The sequence below is a fragment of the Pteropus medius genome, unplaced genomic scaffold (genome assembly GCF_902729225.1).
Source record: "Pteropus medius unplaced genomic scaffold, Ma_sr-lr_union100, whole genome shotgun sequence".
NCBI lineage: Eukaryota > Metazoa > Chordata > Mammalia > Chiroptera > Pteropodidae > Pteropus > Pteropus medius.
Window position 1 is genome coordinate 6,318,650 of NW_024356249.1, and position 19,859 is coordinate 6,338,508.

Consider the following 19,859-nt stretch of genomic DNA (forward strand, 5'->3'; position numbering starts at 1 on the left):
CCTACATAAGCAGAAGTAAATCAATAAGAAATTGGGCTACTAGCATCGATGCTAGCACACCTCAACACTGACACTGGAATTCTAAACAGTAATTGGAGAGAACGCAATCAGACAAAATGCCAAAGAAAAGGAGATCATGCATTAACTGTTGAGTTTCCATGAGACACCTACGGACATTTCTGGGGTCTCATAAGTGGTTTGTTCTCACATCCTACGGGCTGTCTTAAGGTCTATGAAATTTGGCAAAGAGCAGGTCAGTACATCAACTACAAGGTCCCATTTAGCACATCCTATGGAATCAGGCTGGAGAAGCAGTAGTTCAGAACAACCTGAGGCACATATGGGTTACCATTTTTCAAAGCTAGATTTTAACTCTAAATACTTGGAATTAAGTAAATTTATCTTCCTTCTTTTCCCCTTATTCATGCAAAGCTGGACTCTAACAAGCCATTCCCCCAAAACTCTAAAGCTAGTCTGACTAGTCACAAGTGGTCTACTATTTTTGCTATTTTCCTCTTCCAAACTCATAGTCTCTCCATGGTGACTCTTTATGGTTCAGATCAGAGCTCAGGGCACATCTTCAGGTTCCACGGCTCCCCCTGTCTTTGAAATACACTTTCTTTTGATTAGGACAAAGGCAGAAAAGGCAGAGGATGCCTTCTCCTTTGCTTCTGCAACTCACCCAACGTTACTCTAAGACCACAATCTCACTTGTATATGCTACTATTTCCGAGTGAAGTAAAACGTTTTTTTTACTCGAAGAAAAAGCAACACTCACATGAGTTTACATTTAATATCATAAAATTTATTTAGGAGAAAAATCACTGTAGGTTGAGTTTTGGCTGATACGCCTGAGTCCCTAACTTCGACTATAATTCTGTTCTGTCATTTGTAGTCAGCCCTAAGTGTAGGCAATGTGTGTATGTGTGTGTGTGGGTGCGGGGGATGGTATTGTTTGCAGAGAATGGTAAATAATATACTAAATAAGTTTATATAATAAATTTGTGTAATATAGTACTAATTAATAATAAAACAGTGGAAGTTGGTCTGCTTTATGTTATCACGATACACCAGCAGCTCTGAACCGTCTCTGTGATGAGGTACCTCCCTGCCTCACCAAGGAAGACTAAAACCCTGCCACTCATCCCTCCCCTCACCCCACTTTGGGAAACTCCATTATTGTACCTTTAGAGTTTAGAAAATTATATTACAGAAAATTAACTGTATTTTTGAACAGGAAGTCCCCAACTTATGATTTCCTGTTTAACATCTATCCTTCGTCAGAGGATTACACCTGCATTTCAAGATGTTGCCTCTCAGCAAGATTAGATGTTAAAGAAATGTCTGGGCAAAATGAGAGGAAAATTGTGGGACTGACTGTTTATACATAGGGCTTGGGAGAGCCACAGTCAAGAGCGAGGAGGAAGCTCAGTGTGGTAGGGAAGAAGTTATTGCTCAGCGGGCACAGCGGCCTCGAGCTACAGAATATTACTGCTGCCCCCAAATTCGCAGTGTCGTGGGGCTAACAGCTAACCTTTTAATCACCTATACTTTTTGGCTTAGGTCTTTTAGGGATATTTCCCTTCAGAACACATCTCTGTCATTATAACATAATTTAATAAAAAAGAAGGAATTTTATTGATCCAAATTTTCTGGAACATAATTATTTCATAAAGCAATCAATGACCACGCATCGACATTTTTTTTCCTATCCTCAGGTCGCCACGATCCGTTAGACAATGTACCTGCTTAATTGTTTTAAGTAACACTGCTTTGATTCTGTGAGACACCATGGATACTTCTAGCACCTAGGTCTACACGCAAACACCAAAACAAGAGAAGAGGGAAGATAATTTGAAGTCCTAAAAGGGGTCCTAAGGAAACAATTAAGCATGAAAAATTACTTGGCTGGCATTGTGTTTTTCAAATGTTGAAGGTGAATGCCTTAGATGGTATTGTTTTTCGCACCTTTCCCTGCCTGCCTGCCTGCCCTGAAGGCATTTATGGATGTGGCCTCCCTAAAATCACTGCTAATCAGAGATTTCTGTTGTTTTCAGACAACAGCACATTCTTTAAGAGAAAACTTCCCCTTTCAGTAATAATTTTAACCAATGAAGGATCTTTCTGGGTTCTCTCTTCATTGTGTGTGTGTTTCCTTTTCTTTTATGAGCTGCTCTGGAGTTAATTCGTGGCCCTCCACACATTTACCCAACTCTCATGAGTGGCATGTCGGGGAGGCAGCCGGGCTGCCATCTGCCTTATCTTGGATTAAATCTCCTTATCAACCAGGAGCAGATGGCAGCCATATTGTTGTCTACTTAGCCATACACAGAGAGACTAGGTATTGCAGCTTTAATAAAAAAAGAAAGAAAAACCGAACAACCTTTTCCTACAAGTTTTAAACTTCGATAATATGGAAAAATCAGGAAAATCTTCATCCTCCCTTCCTCTCACACTCCAGGGACCGAGGTAGGGGCTGACCTTCAAATATGTACTGGAACTTGTGCTGCTGAAGGCTGGCACTCATGGCCTCTTCGATGGCACTGATGTCTTTGTTGAGCTTGACCACCAGAGGGTCGTAGTCCATACTTTCCACATTGGCGACAATGGCGTAGTTCCCCTCCTTTGCAAGAGGAATGAGATAGTGGAAGCAGTGAACCCTGAAAGACAGAGAGAGAGAGAGAGAGACAGAGACAAGAAGAGAGAGAGGAGAGAGAGAGAGGAGAGAGAGAGAGAGAGGAATGAATTTGGAAGGTAGGTTAGGAATAAATCTTTCAGATGAAAATAACGATCTTCTGGTGACAGAGCACCCACATATTTGAAGCAGCAGTAGCTCTATAAAAAGTTATATACCCCTGCCCTTTTCAGCAGAAAGCCATCTTAATTATTCTATACAACGAACGAGTGATCCTGAGCAAGTCGGCTTCCGTGGCCCTTGCTTGTTTAATCCATATGTTGTGGGTGAGAAATAGATGAGCTCTAAAATTCTTTTCAGTGACAGGACAGTATGGCCAATGTGAAAAGCATTACATTTTCCAGCAGATACTGTTGGAGAGGCAGAGGTCGCAGATCCTAAGAGCGTAAGCTTTGTCACGAGACGACTTTGGTGTCTCTTCCCAGTTCCAACACTGACTAGCTGTGTGACTCGAGGCAAGTTATTCTCTCTGTCTCGGTTCCCTTATCTGTGGAAGGGAAATAACGACACCTCAGGAGCTACTATACATACGGTGCTCTGAGAAGTCACTACAGATACAGTGCGCTGAGAGCTTGGCTCAGCGGAAGTGCACAAGACGCGCTGGCTATTAGCACTGTTATCAAATTTATTATTGTTAATCTATCACTCAAACGAAACATTGAACTACCCATGAATTTGTTAAAAATTGTGCTAGGCCCTGGGAATGTAAGACACAGTTTGTGCCCTTAAAGACTCCACAGCTTAATGGGGCCAACCAAGAAAAAAATGACAAAAAGAGGGCAGAGTGTCACTTGAAACACACGTATGCAGGGTCCTATGGAAGTCTGTCAAGAGTGTCAGGAAAGGTTTGCGACAGGAGGTGATACCTGAGTCACACAGGACATATCTGAGTGAGCTTGAGGAGAAAGAGCATCCCTGTGTTGAAATGGCAAGTTGGTTTGATCATGTACAATTCTTAGGTTCTTTTTGGTAGATACCAGTAACTGCCAAAAAAGTCTAAGGTAGGTAAGGACTGGCTACTTCATAACCTGTGTATTAAGTTGTAATAAAAGCAAGTTTCAGTCCAAATAATTCTACCGCGCATACGAGTATTTATTTAATAACAGCAACAACCACAACATCATCCACCGGCAGGCACAGTTCAAACAGGCCGTTCTGTGAGCTCAGTGAAGTCCTAACTCTCTACTGTTTTGGATGCTGTGTCTGATCTCGCTACAGAAGGTTCTCTGGAGGTAGACAAGAGTCAAGATTCTCTTACCCTAATAGCTAGCATAAACTAATAAGAAATAATCCTAAATAAATGGCTACAAAAGGCTTAGGCATTATCTCTAATGATGCAACTATAGGCTAGAGTATCATCTTCCTTTTTTTTAAAGTTGGTTTTACTGAGAAATTATTTACAAACAGTAAAATCCACTTTATTTAGCGTACAGTTCTTCAGACTTGACAAATGCATACAGTTGTATAAGCATCACCATTATCAAGTTATAGAACAGGCCCGTGCCCCTTTGAAGTCAATCTCTACTCATACGTCAAAGCTCTTGCAACCACGAATCTATTTCGTCCCTATAGTTTTGTCTGCTCCAGAATGCCATGTAAATGGAATCATATAGTATGCCGCCTTTGGAGCTTGGCTTCCTTCACTCCACCTAAAGCACCTGCCATCTACCCATGTCATTGTTCACTCCTTGTTACTGCTGAGCAGCCTCCCGAGTATGGATGTAACACAATTTCACTATTCACCAGCTGACATCCTAGTGGTTTCTAGTTTGGGGTGATTATGAATAAAGCTGCTTCGTGTACAGGTTTCTGTGTAAATGTTTCCATTTCTCTTGGGATTGATTGGTGGGTCACATTGAAAGTATATGTTTAATTTTACAAGAAACTGCCGAACTGTTTTCCAAAGGAGCTGTTTTGTTTTGCTTTCCCATCGGAAACATATGAGAGTTCCAGGTGCTCTACATCCTCACCAGCATCTATTATTGTCATTAAAAAAAAAAAAGAAAATCTCAGCTTTATTGAGGTATAACTGACATATAAAATTGTAAGATATTTGAAGTGTTCATTGTGGCGATTAAGTATATGTATACATTGTAAAAGGATCCCCCTGTCTAGTTAATTGACACATCTAGCACCTTGCATATTTATACATTTTTTTTTTTTTGCAGAGTGGGGAGGGAGCAAATTTAAGGTCTACTCTCTTACCAGATTTCAATTATACAGCACAACGTTATCACTGTAGTTACCATGTTTTACATCAGACCCTCAGACCTTATTCGTCTTACAGCTGAAAGTTTGTGCTCTTGTAATAACCAACATCTCCCGCTCTCTCCAGCCCCTAGCTGATACTTTGTTTCTATAAGTGTGACTTCTTTTTTTTTTTTAGATTCCACATATAAATTATACCAGGAGTATTTGTCTATCTTTGTCTGGCTTAATTCACTTAGTGTAACATCCTCAAGTGTTTGTCAGTTTTTTTTTTTTTGAATTTTAATTAGTCATTCTAATAGATTTATAGTGGTATCTCACTGTGGTTTTAATTTGCATTTTTCTAATGAATGATGTTAGACATATTTCATGTGCTTATTTGCTATCCATGTCTCTGTGTTCACATTATTTGCCCAATTTTTTCACTAGGTTGTTTTCTTATTACATTTTGAGAGTTCTTTATATGTTCTGGATATAAAGTCTTTTATTAGATATGCATTTTGTAAATATTTTCTCCCAGTCTTTGGCTTGTCTTTTCATCTTAACAATGTCTTTCAAAGAATGTTTTTAGATTTTGATAAAGTTTAATTTATTTCTTTTATGGGTGGTGCTTTGAGTATGAAAGAAATCTTTGCCCAACCAAGACACAAAGATTTTTCACAAGTTTTCTTCCAAAAATTTTATAGTTTTAGGTTTTACATTTAGATCTATAATCCATCTTGAGCTAAGTTTTGTACAGGATGTGTAATATTCTTATAACCTGTTCATGAACGGGAATCCAAATATCTTGACTACTGGTTCATTTTTATGATAGGTGATCATCTTAGCTGTTAATCAACTAATGATTAATTTCATCAATAAAAACTCATGTAGGTATTCATGTGCTAATTGGCTAAAATGTCTAGTTATGATCAAGATACTAGTAACTGCACCAGTCACAGACCTCTCTGGTCCATGACTGTTCTGATCTAATAAATGTTGACCAACCTTGGAATAGGATCATGACTAGGGAAACTGATTGGTATTGTAGTTGAAATTTAAACTAAGTGTTTTTCAGTTGATAATAAAAGCAAGCCATCAATGCTTAGGTATTTTTACAGTAAATTATAACCCCCAGACAATGGGAAGGGCGTGGACAAGGGCATGAGGGTGTGAAGGGCAGTTTTAAGGAATGAGTGGTTCCTTTTGGCACACACAGGTCACGTGACTGCAATGAGGTAAGCTGGGGGAGATGGGCAGAGGCCAGGTCACCATAAGCTTTAGGGGCCATTCAAGGCCTCTGGTCTTTATCTGAGAAGCCGTAGGGAGCTTTGGGAGGATTTTAGAAGGTGAAATGGTGTCATCAGATGTGAGCTTTGGCAAGATCACTCTGGCACAGCATAAAGGATGAACTGAGGGTAGAGAATGGAAGCAACTGGAAATATAGAGACTACTCAAGAAATGATTATGAATTGGAGGTGAGAGCTTATGAGATCCTGAAGTGAGTGGCAGAAAGGAGAGATAAACACTGTTTTAAGGCACTATTTTTCTCTCTGAAAATGATCAGAGATGAAAAAGAAATTAAAATAGTTTCTGGCAAATGTCATATTCAAAAAAGCGTTTTTTTTCCCTTTTCTTTTGAATCCTGGCATGTTGTTGCTGACCTTAACGTGACTTTTGCATTAAAGTTTCCTGCAAATATGTCTGATTACACAGCAGGATGGTTGATTTTCAGAAAGTGTACGCGTAGGATCCCAATGGTGACAGGCAGTTGCTGTTGAACCCACTCAGACCCTTCCCGATGGTGGGAGGGTCAGCAGATGAAGGTGACATTCTTGGCATCTTGGACTCGAACGGCAACTTAATTTTCTTCTTCTAAAGTTCAAACAGGAAAAAATACTCAACAATTTTTTATGGTCTACCATGTCTTTCATTTCTTGAGGGTGTCATTCGCCTCATGCTTCAAACTGTGGAAAGGCACTTCTTGTGGTTAAATGTGACCTACAGGGACACAGGTAAAGGGTCTAAAGCACTTTAGATGGGCCCTGTCACACAGAACCTACTGGATTTGAGAACACTTTTTGATTTAAACTTTAACATTGTTAAAGAAAAATATGGGCTATGGATATTAAAATATTGGGAGGAATACGACAAGTTTTTGCATTTGAAGTTGTTCTGGACTTTCTGCTAGAACTTGCCATTAACTTTTTTCCCATTAATTTTTTTTTTTTTTTGGTCTGTTCTATCTGTACCTCTTATTACAGTAGCTTCTTGGGGAAAAGTGCCAGAGACAGTGCGTAACCAGCTACTTCTTCACTGTACCAGCTCCTAAGGGCCTAAGTTCTCATTTTCTTTTACAGCAGGATGAAAACAGAGCAAGCATTCGCTGATTATCATGACAGGGATGACGCTGGCCATGCAGTATCTCTGCACCTCTTAAATACATGGAGTGACTACTGAGTAAAAACAAAATCTCTAAATAGACTCATTTGCTTTAGAGAGCAACATGTTTCGTTTGGGGAAACAGCACTTATTTTACCCAGGTATGGTTTCGAACCAGCTAATTTCCGAGAGTCACTGACATTTCTAGTGAGCACCTATTATGCAGCGGGACTGTTCTAGGTTCTGGGGACATCACAGTGAACAAGACACACCTGATTCCTGCCTTCTGGGGGCAAACGGTCTTTCCCATAGTTACCCACTGTGGGTGAGCACTCAGTCGTCTCGTCTGTTTTAGCATTATCATGCTGCAGTATAATGATTTGCTTCATATGTGTCTTATTCATTTTGTAACATCAACTGTACAAACAAACAAACAAAAAAAGCTTTCTACTGTGACAGGAATAAAGTGTGTGAACATTCACTATGGGAGCCATACGTAGAGTGTTCTGCCCCGTTTCGCATAACACACTTTAAAAGAAACAAAAACAAAATGGAGCATACTCAAAAGAGAGCAACCTGGATGTTGAAACCATGTTACGTGAGGTGGTGAGGACGATTTAGAAAAAACATGTTTAGCGTTATCAGTAAAAGTCAAGATAATTCTGCATGTCTAAAACTCAGTGTTTTTTGTTATTCATTTTTAAAATGATCTTTTGCTGTTTTTAAACTAATGTTGAAGGAGATACAGCAATGGGTGTTATGGTGCTGAATGGTTTCTTGTAAAGTTAATAATGACTACAACACATTCAGCATTACAGAACAGTACTGCCAAGATGTACAAAAATAAAAAGGGCGGAATAGAGGTTAAAGATTTAAGAGATTTTACTCGAATGTGTTGAAAATACCCCACTTGGAATTAACTAGACTATAGGCAGAAAATTCTGAATGTAGAACACATCATGTGCCCACATAATCAATAGCACAAACACCAGGAGCTGTGATAGTAATGAATTAGACGTTCCCTTCTTTGCCTGTGCAGCCCAGGTAACAGAGGCATCAGAATGTTCCTGGGTGGTTTTTCTTCTTTCATGTCTATTGCATTCATCTATTTGTAGAAAACACCTGATTTATATTACTGTCAGCTTGTAAATAAATAGAAAATAAGTCTAGAAATTATTATTAAACAAATCGGAAAATATAGAGGAAAAGCTTTATTTCTGAACAGCTGAATGTAAAAATAAGATGAGAAATAATGCTGAGTAAAATAGATTCTAAATCTGTAGTACTTGCTCCACTCACAGGTGCTCATAAGCAATAAAGAAGTAACTCACTGAACAAGACAATGAAGGATGAAAAAGTGGCATAAAAAAAGTGACATTAACAATGCATTATCAATTAGGCTGTGCCTGGGCACACCCGAAAGATATCCAGGTTCCAACTGGAGTTCGAACATATGAACCAAAATCTTATTTACATTTTTAAAGTCTAAATATAGTAAAGACTCCAAAAGAAAATACTCTATCAACTTTGATAATGCCTCATGGTCACACAGAAGAAAATGTGTTACTATACACTTTCCAATCCTGAGGCTTCTGATCCTAAAGTTTCAAAAGTCTACATCTAGCAACCTATTTGACATTGCTAACCAGATGTCTAATAAGCACCGCACCTGAATGTCTCCAAAATGGAATTCTTGATCTTCTCCCCGATCCCAATCTTCGTCCTCCCTCACGTTCTCACCTTGGTTAACGGCCCTGGCAGCCACATAGTTGCTCTGGCCCCAGAGCTGGTAGTTTTCCTTGAGTCCTTTCTTCCCCTCACTGCTTCCAGCCCCTGCGCCCAATCTGACCAATCGACGAATTTTATCAGCTCTACTTTCAGAATCCGTCTAAAGTCCAACACTTCCCACACTTCCACCTCTGGGTGCTCATAACTGCTTTCGACGGGTCACTCTGCTTCCATTCCTATTTCTCCCTGCAATTCCTTTTCCATTGACAACCAAAGTGATCTTTTAAAAATGTGAGTGAATGAATGATGAATAAATGAATCTCTCTCCCCACTTAAAAGGCTCCTGTGGCTTCTTGATGCACCTGAAATAAAATCCAAACTATTCACTTGTTCTGTAAGACCCTATAACGTGTCGGGCTCCGTGACCCCACATGATCGGGCTCCAGCCTCCTCCTTTACCTGTCCTCCCCTCCTCCTCACCACACTGGACTCCTCTATGTTCCTCGAAACTGCAAGCTTGATTTTGTCCCAGGACCTTGTGAGTGATTCTACCTCAGAATAGTCCGAAACTTTTTTCCCTTAGGTCTTTGTGCAGATGGCTCCTTTGTATAACCCTGTCACATTTTCTCTATCTATCTAAAAAACAAAAAGCAAATAAACAACAACAAAAAAATCCCCCCTTTCTAGTCAACCCCATCCACTCTCTGCACTGTCCAGTGTGACAGCACCAGTCCCATGTGGCTATCGAGCACTTGAAACGTGACTCGGCCAAATGTCAATGTGCTACAAATGTAAAACAGCAGATTTCGAAGGCTTAGTACAAAAAAAAAATACAAAATATCTCTAATAATTTTTATGTTAAGTACATGTTGAAATAATATTTTCGATATTCTGGGTTAAATAAAATGCTACAATTATGTGTTTCCTTCCATTTTTTCAAATGTGACTATTAGAAATTTAAATGATCTATCTGATTCACGTGTGGCTCACTTTATACTTCGATTGCACCGCACTGCTCGATTCCATTATGCTATTTTATTGTTTTAACCACACTTATCTGAAATTATCTTTTTTGTTTGTTCATCGGCTGTTTCCCCCCATTAGAATGTAGTTCCATGAGAGCACGGATGCTGAGTGTGTTTCTTAACTGCTATATCCCAACTTTCGGATCACTGCCTGGCACAAAGAAGGCACTCGATAAATATTTATTGAATAAACGAAAGAACAGTTGAAGACTTCCGAGCCCTTTCTTCCTACCCTCTCCAAATGTGTAAGACCGGAGGTTACCAAGGCTAATCAGAATACGCTACACCGTAGCAGAAGAAAGAAGAGTCCAGAAGCATAGCAACTTTGAGACTATTTTTTTGAATTCTTATTTTAACTGAATCTCTTCAGTTGGGTTTTAAATTCTTGAAGGAAGGGAGCATGGTCCTTGTACCTGTATACTACCTTCTTGATTAGCAGAGTATCTCAGTAAAAACATCAGCGACAAAGTTACTACAATCGAAATGCTATTTATCATTTCATTTATAAAATCTCGATAGGTTAGGTATTATTGTTTCCATTTTTAAGATGAGAAAACTGAGAGTTAGTAAAGTTAATTTACTGTCTTAAGATCGACTAGCTAGCTGGCTGGTATGGACATTCAAATCCAGGTTATTATGATATCGCCGGCCTTGCAAACTCTGAACCATCATATTCACAATATAACATGTGCTCACAAAATTTAATAGTGGCTGAATAACACTAAAAATTACTTTGAGTGTTTAAAAAAAAAAAAAAAAGGACATCACTTATAAGAACCAAAAATTACGGTGATACTCCCCAGAAATATGGAAGTGATGTATGACCCATAGTGTCTTCCAGTCGCAAAGTCTTGTGCATTGCTGTGTCATACCTGACTTCCAGATGTAGGACCAGCAAGCAGCGGTCGGCCATGTCCTGAAAAGATCTGGCAAGTTCACTCAGGGTCTGCATGATCTGCTCTGACACGGGGGTGAGATCCATGCTCACGTGGCTATCCTGAGCAGGAGATAGCACTGAAAAAAGAGGTGAGGACAAAACACCAATCATTTCACTAAATGCCTACAGATTTTTTTGTAATGACATGTTATTTTATTGCTCATCATGTTGTTTTTACCAATTTGGCTAATGTTCGTATTGGCAGCATTAAACGTCCAAGACATGAGAAGCTATTTCTGTACTTGATTAAACATAGAAGCCCAGAGGATTGTCTTGAATCAATTCACAGAATGATAGAAACAGAATTTCAGAGCTGGAAGTGACCCCAACAGTCATCTGCCCAACCACATGGTCTCTGCCTGTGTAATCTGTACGTCTTCAAGCGGCTGTTCAGCTTCTGGTTGCATATCCACACAAATGTTTGTGAAAGGAAACTCAATATCTTTTGAGGCTAGTCTACCTTTGAAAGATCTGACCATCTCACATCAAGCCATGTTTGTCACCATCAATTTCTAATCACTGGGCCCTGATTCTGACTTTGTAGTTATTCTCATATGTATCAGTGCTTCAGGTATTGAAGATATCTTTTCTGGCTTCTTTGAAGTCTTCCCTTTTCTAAGCTAAATGTCCCCAGTTTTTAAACTATCCTACAAATAATTGGATTGAATCATTTTTTACAATTCTCATAGTTCCCCCCCAAAATATTCCAATGGTTCTATATCTCCCTTGAAATGTGGGATGCAGAACAAAATATATAATAAATACTGCAGAGTGGCCCGCTTGTCTAGAGAGGACTGTCAATTCCTCGTCTGGATCCCACGCTGCTTACATGTAAACCTAAAGTCTTCTGGGGGACAGGGGGAATGGTAGTGTGCCGTTTTCTGTTTTAATTCATATACAGCCTACAGTCAACTAAAAGTCCCAAGAAGATCTATATGTCTCCCAAGTAATTGATGAAATATATAATAACACTTGGACGCTGTCTTCAGGAAAATACTAAACAGCAAAAATTTGAACTACATTTGCTTAAGTCTAGACTTCTGCTGTATATCCTGTTCCCCACAATTTTTCAAAGATCACCAACAATAATTTGGCAATTTCATTAGAAAGTTCTTTTAGTTCTCTATATCTTTAAAGGCTGGCCTTGAGTCCTGTCTCCACTACTTACTATGTGCCCAAGAATAATTACTTGAATTCTGTCTGCCTCAGTTTCTTTTTCTGGAAAATAGAGATATTAGTACCTACAGCATGGGCCGTTGGGATGTAGATAAGACACTTAGACCAATAGCATATAAAACTCACTCAATATTAACACAAACAATAAACACAAATAATTATTATTCATTAGCATGTGATTTGTCCAGGTTAAGAATCTTAAGCTTAATTATAGCAACAAGGAACTTGAGATAATTCCATCTTCTTGAAGTTCAATTTCCATTTATCACTATTTTTTTGCTTTTCTATCTGAAAATTCTTCTCCCTATCAGAGGATGCAGTGTCCTTTGGGAGAAGGGCTCCCTGGACTTAGGGCTCATGGGATGCGGGATAAATGTCAGGAGGTGTCCACTTTAGAGGGTAGGGAGTCAACGTCTGGCTGTAGCAGTGTCTACAGTTACGTGCTTTCAATGCTGCATCTATTCTCAGGCTCCTGCCAAACTGAAAGAAGGGCCCAGAGAGACAGTCAAGACTTATGAGCTAATCCCCTCTGAAACCAGAATTCGGTAAATTAAAATATCACAGCAAACACAGAAAATGAATTTTGTTTAAGGGAACATGTAAGGAGGAAGGGAGTGTAGTGATGTAGTTTAAAATTATCACCAGCCTTGGCATCATCCAAGACGAGCACTAACTCGCTCTGCAGGAAGCTGGATATGGCGCTGCACGCCGCCCCCTAATGTTAACATGATTTACGTTGTTTGCTTGCTAGTGAGATCGCTGCCTTCACAATGTTTTTACTTGGCAGGCTAGATGAAAGCAATTATAAGTAACACTGTTCGAATATCTCAAAGCATTTTAGGGCTCTTGAGCCCCTGGATTCCTTTGTTGTGTGACACTAACTGTGGCATAGAGAGCTATCTACGTATTTATGAAAAGAAGCAAAAATCAGACCCTGAAGAAGTTAGACTCATGGTCTGAGTTTCAAAGTGAGACAGTGGTCCCCCCATTATCAGTGGAAGATACATTCCAAGACCCTCAGTGGATGCTCAAAGCCATGGATAGTATTGAGCCCTGTATACACTGTGTTTTCCTATACATATATACCTTTTCACTTAAAGGAAGAACTTTATGGCATCTCTTTGGCGTATTCGAACTGCCAGCACCTTGCACTACTCTTGTATTTGGGGGCCATTATTAAGTAAAATAGGGGTTACTTTAACACAAGCACTGCAATACCACAACAGTCGATCTGACAACTAAAACAGCTACTAAGTGACTGACTGGAGGGTAGGATATACAGTGCAGATACACGGGGCGAAGGGGCGATTCACATCCTGGGTGGCCTAAGATTTCATCGTGTTACTCAGAATAGTGCATAATTTAAAACTTATGAATTGTTTATTTCTGGAATTTTCAATTGAATATTTTAGGACGGCAGGTGACTGCATGGGTCACTAAAACATTGAAAAGCAAAACCACAGGTCAGGGAGGACTACTATACAAACTCCATCAAAGGCATTATGGACAAATTCCAGCCGGAAAGTTAAAAAACTCTTTTTATAGAAATATATAATTTCACTGTGTGAGCAACTGGCCAGTACCAAACTGTGCAATTAAAAAAAAAATAAATCCGAGCAGAGAAAGTTAATGGCAAGATAAGCAGCCAAGATAAAGCTTGCAATGAGTGAGGTAAAAACAGTTTAGAACAGCAGTACACTTTATGTTTTGCTGGACTGTGATCTATAGCAGAAACATAAGAGTTTAGTAAAGTGACATGAAAAATTATGCCCAGAGTTCTACCGAAAAGTTGGCTTGAGGGCTCACTAAAATTTACAAAGTTTTCTTGACAAGAAGGAATACACCGAGCAAAGAAATGCTGAGCTTGGTAAACAAAGACAACACAAAGCAATTAAGTAGCTCTTATATGTCAAATGGAAATCTGCAAAAAAGCAGTGCTGACAGGAGCTGCTGTTTGATTCTTGATCATTTTATTAGAATATGCACCTTGAGCTGCTTTTCTAATACTGGGTATGGGTCACATCAGATTATTCACAATACCCTTGTTCCTCCTAGAATCCTTGCATGAATGCAGGCATCTTTGAAACTCCTAACTATTTGTGGCAATGTTAACTATGGCTTTCTGTACTAAATTGATTGGTCTATATGAGGAAGCTGAACCTTGGTCTCTGGGGCAGACACTGCTTGTTAGATGAATCAACAGATAGTTTCAATTCTCCCTTGCTCACTCCACTATAGACTCTGCAAACTAAATGTCTGTACTGCCAGCCTTGCTTTAATAGCTAGAGGTGGCTGTGTGTCACCGTGTGGCCACTGATCCTCTAAGTAGATTCTTCTTTGGCGACTTGATGTAACCCTGGGCTAATTATGCAACGTGTCCTTTGACAGGGAAACACAAACAAGTATAGATTGCTGCCACTAAAATTTTTTGGATTTTAATCTTCAAAATGCCTTCACTATCACCTGTCAGTCCTTCACCAGTGTGGGGCCAGCTCCTTCCCCTTCCTCAGCAACCCTCCCAGATTTATGTTGCTCTCTGAGGCCCTCTGTCCTTCCTCCTCTCGGTTACTCTTCTCTCGTGGATCTCGGATTCTCATTTAAGACTTCAAAAGCATTGTGAACACTTGCTTTCTCCATGGTCTTGCCTTTTGTTAGCTCTTCCGTGTGCCATAGTCTGATTTCTGCCTTGAGTTATTTATTAAATAAATATTCTGATAATCGTCACCAGTGACAGCCTAACTGTCAAATCCACTGGGCGCTTTTCAGTCCTAATCGCGGAAAGACTCTCTGCTACGTGCAATATGACTGGCCATTTCCTTCCTGAAATTGTTTTCTTTTGGCTCGTACGGTAGCACGTTCCCCTGGGTGTGTCCTTTCACCTCTCTGACACTGTTTTCACAGTTTTCTCCACTGGCTCCTCTTCCTTGAGCTCATCCATAAATGCTGGTGTTCCCAGGGATTTTCTTCTCTACCGGTCTCCCTTACTTGTCATTCCATATGTTCTCGCTGAGCGAGCTCATCCATTTTCATGGCTTGTGCTATTACCTAGGAATTGATGACTCTTAAACCTCATTTGGTCAACTGTTTGCCAGCTATTTTACCTGTACCTCCCACAGGCATCTCAAATGCAATGTGTTCAGAACTAAACTCATTATCTCTCCCTCTAGCATCTGCTCTTTATCCTAAATTCCCTTTCTATCAATGGTATGTAAATCTAGGAATCTCAGCTGCGAACATAACAGTAATCTCTGAATCTCTTCTCTCCCTCACTCTCCTTGGCAGAAACTCATTTCTGCATACTTTATTTCCTAAATGTTTTCTTAATATATTTCGTCTTTTCTATATGGACTGTCATTTTCTTGGTTTAGCCCTCATCTCTTTCACAAATTACTGCAATGGTCTCCTGACTGATATCTTCGCCTCATGCCTGGACCCTACCCTAACTCCATCCTCCATATTTAGCTAATTAAATATGAGTTACACAAACAGAGCTGTTTATCTAAGACATAAATCTGACTATGTTACTGTCTCGTAAAAATCACCTCGATGTTTCCCACTGCTTATATGATGAAGTCTAAGCTCCTTAGCAAGGCTTTCCATCATTTTTGGTTTCAGACCAAACACTTCAGTTTTTCTTCATCTTTCACCATTTTCTCCTTCCTCTCCAACTTCTCCTCTCGCCAGCCCTTTGACCCGTCACCCTTTTAAAGCAACTTCCCTCAACATCATGTTGTTTCAGGATTCTACACCTTTGATGGCTCTCGTTACTTTTTAAAAACTGTTCATGCTTTCTGGCTCAGATAGGCTTTCCTGTTCTCCAGGCTGGGTCATTTGCTCTTATGGATTTTTTTTTTTTCCTCACACAATTTTATTATAGTAGTTAGCATATTCCGTTGACATTATCTCATTCCCTGTTTTTTAGTACCAGCAGAGCAACTGGAGGCATTACAGGAGCTCAATCAATGTTTTTTAAATTAAACTGTACAAATGATTTAATTGACCAACAGAATAATTCATGTAATAATGATTGATAAAGATCAGGAAAGAGAGGGAACAACCTGCCATTTAGAATTATAACTTTCTCCTTATTTTCATGAGTATATTCTAGCAGCAGAATAAAGATAGGGAAGGGGTTCATTATAGCTGGTTTCCTGTGCTATCCAGCGATCTTGTAGAAGTACAGGTTAAAGCAGTTCTGGTCATTCCCTACAGCTCAAGCACTCTCCTTATAAACCGTGTTGCTTTTAGAAGTCGCTTTAATTTCACGAGGCCATCCTGCTACCCCTGAGACACGGGGTCTCTCTTTTCTACTGACATAAAATCCCTGGCATATCAAATACCCAGCATCTCTCAAGGAAGCCAACATACTAACTGTCATGGAAAAGCAATCAGCATAAGACATTAGGATGTCTCAAGTGGTTCCACATCCTAATATTAACCAGACTGAAATCTGTTTAGGTCTCAAAATTAGTCAAAATTGGACTCATTCAGACCCAGAAGAGCATCTGTTTTCAAGGATGCATCTGCTGCACTTTCAATGGCAACTTACTGTGACTTCTTTAATTGATTCATATGAGAATGTCCTTGTACATCTGCAATATTATCTAAAATTGTTACAATATTAGCTTAGACTGGTATCAGCTGTCATGAAAGTGATAAATCGAAAAGGGGAAAAAGATGGTTATCGCTACAGGAAAAGAAAGGTTAACTCTGTGAATTCAAACTTTTTAGAAAATGGAAAAAGACAATGAAGAATGATCCCATGAGATTTTTCTCACTGGAAAACATTTCAGAAGATCACATTTTGGTCTAATCATTATTCTGACTTCTCTTCTCTTCCTATTTGTACAGAAAAATGACAGATACGACATAATGATCTCTGCTTGAACGTGAAATAAAAATATTTAATTTCCAATCTTCAGTTTTCCCATTTAAAAAATTGGGGTAATATCACCTTCCTAACTCCTAGAGCGATGTGTTATTAGGTTCTGCAAATGATTTTGAGATCTTTTTATGTTGCTATCTGGCTACCATTTTTAAAAAATAAAAACAGGAATGCGGATTAGTCCTGTGACATTAAGAACTCACGGGGCTCACAGAGGCAATGGAGGCCGCGACAGGAGACCTTCTATCTCACCTCTTTTCTCTCCTAAATGCCTGTGGGATATGTTACTATTCAGCCCAGCACAGGGGTAGGATTTAAAACTGTCATACAATATATTACCACGGTTCCAAGTTAGAATTTTAATGCCAGCTAGTTCTAACCTCAGCCTTCTTAATTTCTCTACACCACTATCTGTACTTTTTATTCATGCTCTTGAATTATTTGCAAACTGATACAAGTGAACCATCACCCAGCCCAGTGCTTTGTACACAATAGGCACTTTATAAATGTTCATTAAATTATTTCTCTATGAAACCCTCTGGCTTCTGGAATGGATAGGTGATCTTCATATACTTAAGTATGTATTGTCTTATCAGCATCGAATCTGAATTTTTTTTAGGATAGAGATGTCTTTTCTCCTTATCCAATTATTCTGAACTTAAGTTTCGTGGTGATTCTTTTTGATCATTTTTTTTCCCCTCAGATACATTTTTAACACCTAGCTATTCTTTGCCAACAGTCCTAGCTTTAGCCACTATTATTGAGCTATTTAGTCACTCTTTCACACCCTCTAAACAAACTATAACCTAGTTTTAAGTTCTTTTGTTATGTTTCTACATCAAAAATGAGTCTTATCTAAGAAACAGTTTCGAAATTCTCTTTGTTTTGCTTCTTATTTCAGAAGCGATGGTTCTGCTGTTCTCAAATAATAACTATGCCTTTTCAGTGCAGGTTTCCCGAGAAATTTTGGGTTTGAACTAGCAAAGCCAATTGACTTTGAAAGCCAAAATGCTGACTCAGATTGTTCCTTGACCTACAGAATTACGACTGCAAAGAATGGGGACATAGTGTATCATTCAGATTAGATCCTATATGTGTACACATGTGTATAATCGGCTCTGGAAATATAGCCTACTCTTTGAGACCTAACGCCCAACCGATGACTCCTTTTCTATCTAATAGTTGTGTGCATCAATGCCGAACCTATGCCGAACCTATGCCGAACCTATTCCGTTGCCACTGGAAGGGAGCTCTTTTTTGTTCACTCGTACAGGGGAAAAAGGGCAATTGAAAGGAATTTTTTTTAGCACATTGGCGTGGGGAAAAGTGAAAGAAATTCATTGCCAGGAAGGAAACTAGAGATAAAGATAGGGGAGCTAGATTACACGGAAGGTGTCTTATTTATGTTTGCTTTTCTAGGGACTATTCACCTAATTGATAATGTATTTACGGTTAAAAAAAATGCTGCCAGTGGTTACAAGCAGGAGGCGAATTACTACTTTCTTTTCTGTGGTACTATTTGTTATTTAAATGACCATGTTTTACATCGTTTCCCTTTATTAATCATAAAACTATGGGCAACATACCTTTGTAATGTTCTTTGGGACATCTCTCTCAGTCCTCTCTCTCTCTCCTCCAGAAAATATTGATAGACAAGAGATAGTGACTCTTTGGGGAAAGAAATATATGCCGGCCCCACTCACTGCCCAGCCTAGACTGAGATGGTCAATAACATCTGCTTGAGAATGTGTTATTACGAGGCCAAAAAAAGCCCAAAGATCAAACCTGAATGAAGAACTTAACTTTAAGAATGCTGCTTAAGAGTAACTTTCATCGCTATAAAATCATACTCTTTCTTGCTGCTTCCCAGAAGCACAGAATTTATTTTCACTTTTTATTTCCTCTAGCACACATTTCTTAATATCTCAGCTTCATTTCCCTCATTTGTACAACTTAGAGAGTTGTTCTGAGGACCGAATGGGGGACTTAGCTCCTAACAAGGTGCCTGCCACAAAGCCAGGGACCATCCTTGGGACTCTGGTGACACCCGGTCTCTCTTTCATCCCGCACCGTGTTTGCCTAAGGCATCCCCAGTTGATTGTGACATCCATGAAAACAAAAGCAATACATTATTTTTCCTGGCATCTCTCATAGCCTATGACTCTTCCTTATACGCAGCAATAATGCCTGTTGAATTTAATCTTTAAGGACAGATCAAAGAATTTTATCTTTTTTTTTTTTTAAATTAATTCTTTACGGTGCCTTTAACCTAACATCTTCCAAACAGTTCATCAGCTTGGAACATCATTCTATTTCAGGGTAAGAAACTGAAGCTCCAGAAAGACTATGATGTTTGAAACTGAAGAACAAATTTCAAATATTGACCTATATAGCGGGAACAAAGGAGATTCATGTAAGGCTTATTGTGAAGAACAAAACAAAAATGTGAACCAAGGTCAAAAAAGGAGAGCTGTTTCCTTAGGCTAGCACAGGTGAGAGGCCAATTCTGAGCCAACAGTATACACTACACACAGCACAGATCCGCAGAGGGAAAATTACATCCAGTTACTCATGAAATGGAACCTGACGGTTACAAGCCTGAGCGAGCCCCGTGTCCTCAAAGACGTGGCTTTAGGCTCTACTGTCACACAGCGCAAACCAGCATAGACGCGTGGTTTCTCCACCCTATGAGTGACAGGAGTGACTCAGTCTCCTTTGGACCTGGGGGAAAACATTAATATTGATTTGTCTTTTATTCCAAATAATCCTCCCTGAGGCTTGGTAAAAACCTAATCGTCTACCAAAAAGGTGTGTAGTGTGGCCAAATCAGCTCCTGCCAGATAT

General features: G+C 39.4%; 1 protein-coding gene across 1 annotated transcript in view; it reads right to left on the reverse strand.

Annotated features, from left to right (window-relative positions):
* Window positions 1–19,859, reverse strand: part of EXOC4 (exocyst complex component 4) — a 640,998-nt gene that overhangs the window by 48,832 nt on the left and 572,307 nt on the right. The window contains exons 15-16 of the mRNA XM_039860921.1: window positions 10,890–11,031; window positions 2,482–2,660 (exon numbers count right to left, since the gene is read on the reverse strand). Coding sequence (XP_039716855.1) covers window positions 2,482–2,660; window positions 10,890–11,031 — 321 coding nt within the window. The remainder of the gene's footprint in view (window positions 1–2,481; window positions 2,661–10,889; window positions 11,032–19,859) is intronic.